The sequence below is a fragment of the Neltuma alba genome, unplaced genomic scaffold, assembly GCF_004799145.2.
Source record: "Neltuma alba isolate B1F8T4 unplaced genomic scaffold, ASM479914v2 tig00011755_pilon, whole genome shotgun sequence".
NCBI lineage: Eukaryota > Viridiplantae > Streptophyta > Magnoliopsida > Fabales > Fabaceae > Neltuma > Neltuma alba.
In genome coordinates, this window is record NW_021636383.1 from 46405 (window position 1) to 52404 (window position 6000).

A 6000-nucleotide genomic window follows, 5' to 3' on the forward strand; every position below is an offset into this window, starting at 1 on the left:
TCCTTCACACATTACTCCGCTCTCTCTATCTCCCTTGTGGGGACTGGGCCGCCACCAACTTCAGCAATTATACATTCCATACTCTTTAACAAGAATCCTATGACTTTGCCTATCATTTCATCCCATCTGGTCAAATTTAAAATTAATAATTAATAATAATAATAATAATAGTAAGGGAGTGGAACTTAACCCAAACAAGACCTTCTATTTATGCACAAAAAATCACGGCCTTATCAAATTATAACGATTAAATTCACACGGCAACGGCAACTTAACAGTTAATGCAGAAATACATGATTCAAGGATTGAATTGACAAAACCATCATGCACAAGGGCCACCTCATGCCTCGTTATTATTCTTTTATTAAACAAAAAAAAAGAAGGAAAATCTCACTTTGTGCCTTTCGCTTTCATCTTACTTAAGCATGTCTCATAAACAACTAAAAAAGTTTCATAGTAATTTAATTTAATTTTCATTAACACGAACAAACATGCCAGAAACTTTCAAAACATAATACTCCTCCGGTCCTTAATATAGAACCTAATAGTTGAATTGGTTTTGGTCCTAAATATAAAATCCATTTTTCAAAACATAGTAATACATTTAAGATGGCTGCCCAGTGCCCCCGAGCAGAGCCACAAGATCCCTGGCCACCATCTGGCATGGCCGCACAGCAGAAAGCGATTGCCTGGTCCCCATGCACACACCGACAGCATTATTAAACCACTCATCTTTATTCATACTAATAATAATAATAATAATTATAACTATAATATAATTCTGTTTACAGGCCATAAAATAGAAGAAACCAAAAGAATCATTATTAAAAATAAAACAAGAACATATACCCATCTGAATAATCTATACGCAAGGAGCATGGGGAGGGAGAAAAACAAAAGATATCATACACAGAATTCCAAATTTAAAAAAGGGAAAAAAAGAAGAAAAGGCTCAGAAGGAATTTGTAAAGAAAAGAGATGATGAAGGAGATGAAGAGTAGTGTCATTGGAGAGGCTTCTGTAACCTAGAACCAATCATCTTGGCCTCAAATTTCCTGATGAAACCAGCAAGGTCTCTCATGGTGGTGTCCATCACATAAGGGGTTTTCTCAAATGTGGCATGTGTTGAATTCAGAAGCATTCTGCAAGATTCTCTCTTCTCAGCGATGGTTCCATGATAATGGTAGTACATGATCTTCCCTTCTGTTTTGTGAGTCGTCTTCCCTTGCACATTCTCAGACATGTGAACTCCTGTAGCAAACAGCCTCCGAGGTTGCACTGCGTATTTCCTGTCTCTCCTAATGCCTTTCCTCGCGTCTCTGTACACAAATTTCTCAATGCCCCATCTCCTGCATTACCATTCATTCATTCAGATACCCATTTAGTTCAAACCTCAAAAACACCAAATCATTCAGGCTGTTCTGCTGCATTTAACTCAGATTTTTAATCAAAGCATAACAGTTGATTGTTTGTGATTTTAACTGTAACGTGTTCACTACGAAAGCAAGCACAAAGACAACTCAGGGTGATCTGATACAAAATTTTAGTACATTTTACAACTCATATAACAGTACTGTTTCTTGTCTTGGCGAAAAAGTCAACTTTAATCCTGCGTGGTAATTATATAACGATGTGATTGGAGGGAGAAAGAAATAGGGAGTGTCGCTCCCCATCATAGGTGAGGTCCACTCCCTGTTCCTTTGTCTCTCTTGCTGTGCCTTGAGACTGAAAAAGCACCCAAAGAAAAAAAAAAAATGACAGAAACAGTTACTCGCATCATGGGAAGCTTGCATCCAAACCAAATTATAAAAATTTAGGTTAAAAATTTTAAGAACCATAATTATTGTTCACAATCATATTTACTATCAAATTTTAAGATTTTTCACCAAATGTTTTTCTAGGAAAAATAAACATTAGTGATTATGGTTAGAAAAATTACTATATGGAATAGTGAATGAGAGGAGGCCCTGCTCAGACATAAGAAGCCAATAAAGATAGAACACAGTTCAAGGCAACTCCATCTCTCACGGTACGGTGGGAGTGAAACAGAATGTGAATGGGGGCTAATAAATCCAAGCAATACCCACCAAATAATCAAAATCGCTTTCAACCACTCATAGCAACCAAAACAACCCAAGAGCATGGCAAGTGATTTTCATTGCCTCAAACTAACGGCCGGAGTGAATGCCCATTAATTCAATGACTTACCACTCTTCAACGTTCATCAATGGAGAAATTCAATAAATCAGAATTCCAAATCGATAGACTTAAATTTATTTGATTAATTTACTGCTTCAGCTCTTCAATTATGAACAGCGATATAGGAAAATGCTTCAACAAACACAAATTACCAGAATAATTAAATAATAAACACCACCAAAGATCCCAGAAACTTTGGTTAATATATTGAAAGAGAAGAGTATTGGTGGTACCTGTACATTCTGCTGGCATCAGCAGAGAGGCAGAGCTTGCTGCTCATGGCCCTTTGTTCAATGGTGAATTGTGAGTATTCAGAAAGCGAAGCGAGGACACTTTTGATGGTACTCTTAGGCGGCACATAAATGTACTCGTCAACGTCAAAGAAGAACATCCACTTAGTCATAAACTTGTATCTGAACAAACAATCATTCACCACCATGAACTGGTTGTGATAATACCCATCAAATCTCTCTTGGTCTCTTATATCCTGCAACGTCACGTAGCCCAGTTCAATCCAGGGCTTCAATACCTCCAACACTTGCTCGTGAATCCCACCGGCATCGTGAATCACGAAATGCGACTTCGGTCCGAAGAACTTGACATGGTAAGCGATCCATTCTCTCACTCTGCGCGGGTTCAAGCCTCCGAATAGCGATGACCCACAATAGAAATAGTCGTACTTAGGCTCCGATGTGAAAATCGAAGCGTCCATGCTTCCTGGAGCCTCCGTTAGAACCTCCATTCTGTCAGTAATATTGAAATTCGTGTCGCCTCCGCCGGATGTGGAAGCGCAGAGGATCAATTTCCCGCCGGAGTTGTCGACATTGACGGGCTGCGAGAAGGTACAGTTCACTATCACGACGGTGTACACGCGACCATAGCCCCAGTCCGGGAGAATCTTGTAAGCGACAGTGGTTATGGGTTTAGCAGAGTCGTCGCGGACCAGAGGAAGCCACTCGCACTCATAAGTGGGCTTGCCATAAAGGTGAAGAGGCTTGGAAGATAAACCCACAACGGCGAAATTGTTGAGACCTCCTCTGTAAGCACTCATGGTGACGAAATTGTAAGCTGCTGAACCGTAGGGCTTGAAAACTCTCTTGATGATTCCATTCTCGAGAACACGTTCCTTCTCTTCGGGAGGAGGTGGAAGGGGAAGAGATGGCGGTGAAGATAGCTTTACAGATTTCTGCGAGGCAGAGGACGAATTAGAGGAAGACGAAGAAGAAGCAGGAGGCACTTGGGAGACACGTGAGATGCAAACGCGGAGATCTGAAGCAGAGATGGTGAAACGAGAAGGGATAAACTGAAGCAGAGTAGCGACCGAACAGAGAAGAAGAAGAGTGATGAGAAGAAGCTTGAGCTCTGCTGTATAGTTACCCAGTACGCCAGGAGGCAGAAGCAGCTTCTTCTCTCTCTCTTTCGCCATTGCCGGTGAAGTGCCGGGAGAAGAGAGAGAGAGAGAGAGAGAGAGAGAGAGGAGAGAGAGGAGAAGGGAAGTACCAGTGAGGCAGGCGCTAATCAGGAAAACAGAGACAGTATATATTGACGATATTTCCTTTTGCCTGCCTAGTGTGATTATTGATAATATTTTTTTAAAAAACAAAAAACAGAAAAAGTATAGGACCATAATATATGATGATCATGGTTAATGATTGAGGGTTTAATGGGAAAGTCATAATTAAGGAGCTCAAGTTTATGTTATTAAAAGTTAAGGATCTCAGGTATATCAATCAATGATTAAATTGAGGAGAAAAGACTGAATATTTGTTGAACAAAATCAAGGTTCGGACTTTATAACAGTTATTGTTATTTTTCTTATAAAAAAGGAACTAATGTTGTTTAAAACCCAATATTATTAGAATATACTTTCCGGTCTTAATTATAAGAGCTAGTTGACTAATTTGAAGAGATTAAGAAAGAAGTTAAGTTAGTTATTTGTACTAAATAAGTATTGTCTTTCCTAAAATATCCTTACTAATCAAGTGTATTGACTAGAACTACCATTATTAGAAGGACTATCTTAGAAAAAAATTTATAAATATGAGAGACAAAGTGGATTGGAGTTTTATATTTAGAATCAAAATAAAAGTCAAATAAGGTCTTATATTAAAGAGCAGAAATAGTATGATGTGAAATATTAAAAAAAGAGGCTGAAAATTAAAAAAAATATAGGTATTTAAATTTTGTGCTTTTCAGATACGCAGTACAAGTTTTTTTTTCCAGTTTGTTGATGAATTTTGGATTAAAAAAGCGGCGCATGTAATCTGATTGGTAAGGAAAAGGAAATAATTTGATTCTGTGTTGTGGTGCATGCCCCCATTACATGTGTGTACACCGGTATTACTAATTAAGATTAAGATTTTACAATAAAAAAGGAAACGAAATCATAAATCTTTAATTTTATTCCATTGCTTTTATTCTGAAAATGCTGTCCATAATCATTTAAATGTTTTTCTTGGGCAAATAATCACTTAAATTCTGATTATTATTATCGTATATTTAATTTTAAGCCAAAGCATATTATTAGTCTTTTAATTTTATGCAAGGTTTTAGTTGGATCTCTTAATTTCAAAAAATATATTTTTAGTTCTTTAGCTCTAAAATTATTAACAAAAAATAATATTGAGATATTAAATACTGATAAAAAATTTAAATACTAATATATTAAGTTTAAATTTTAAAATAATTATGATTATTCAAAAAAATAATTTAAAACTGAAAATTTTAGGATTAAAGGATTTAAAATATACTTTTTAAAGTTAAGAAATCAATTTAAAACCTTATATAGAATTAAAGAATTAAATGTATACTTTACCATTAAATTTAACTTATTTATTGATTTTTGTCTGACAAGAGTTTGTATTTTTTATTTTTTATCTAGTCAAGTAATCATTTAAATTTTTTTAACTACTTAAATTTACTTGTTACGTGATTAACTTCTTTCTGCCAATGTTACATGTAGCATAATAAATATATGTGACCTTTTTAAATTTTAAATAATGTAACCATTTGAATTTATCTTATTTTGTTAAATAATTTGTTGAATATATATTTATAGGTCAGTTTGTTATAAATTTAAGATGCATTGTTAATGTCAGTGATGGGGTAATTCAAGCATGTTACTAATTGAGGTTTTATGTCAATCAAATATAATAAAAAAACCATTAAAAATACCTTAAAATAATACAAAAAATACCTTAAAATAATAAAATATCAGTATACAACGTGAACAATACGACTTATTTTTAAATATAAATAACAGAATACACAAGTCAATTATCAGTTTTCTCCTTCAAAGATATTAATCTCAATTCAGCATCCTATATCAACTTTTAGTAATTTAGTTTTAAAAATTTTAAAAATAAAATGATATTTAAATGCCAATTTAAAAGTAAATTATATTTAAAGGAAGAGGACTATATACCAAAAAAAAAAACATTGGGCTTCATCAGTATTTGATTCAAGGAATAAAAAACTAAATACATGTAAATTATATTCATGACGGAAAAATCCACAAGGCTATGGGGTATGATGGGAGGTTTTTTTTTTTTCTCAAGAAATTATAATTAAAATGAAAATTGAGAATGATTAAAATTGGATTCTAAGAATCTGTTTGGTAGTAAAAAAATCCTGGATAAAATTTTATTTGTTTGTATGCCTTTAAATACTAAAAGACTAAAATACCCCTTTTAAAAAAGGGGCAATAACAAAACAAACATCTCGGATGAATATTTTTAATACAAAAAAAGAAAGAATCTCATGGCATTTTTGGTTTAGGTGCACCGTTAGTTGGATGCATAT

At 34.4% G+C, this 6000-nt stretch overlaps 1 protein-coding gene across 1 annotated transcript; it reads right to left on the bottom strand.

Annotated features, from left to right (window-relative positions):
- Positions 1-800: 800 nt before the first annotated feature.
- Positions 801-3664, bottom strand: LOC114717560 (galactan beta-1,4-galactosyltransferase GALS3-like). The gene is made up of 2 exons (XM_028902745.1): positions 2433-3664; positions 801-1349 (listed from the first exon to the last, which is right to left on the bottom strand). Exons 1-2 carry the CDS (start codon positions 3623-3625, stop codon positions 1004-1006), a joined length of 1539 nt encoding a protein of 512 aa, XP_028758578.1. The 5' UTR covers positions 3626-3664; the 3' UTR covers positions 801-1003.
- Positions 3665-6000: the final 2336 nt, after the last annotated feature.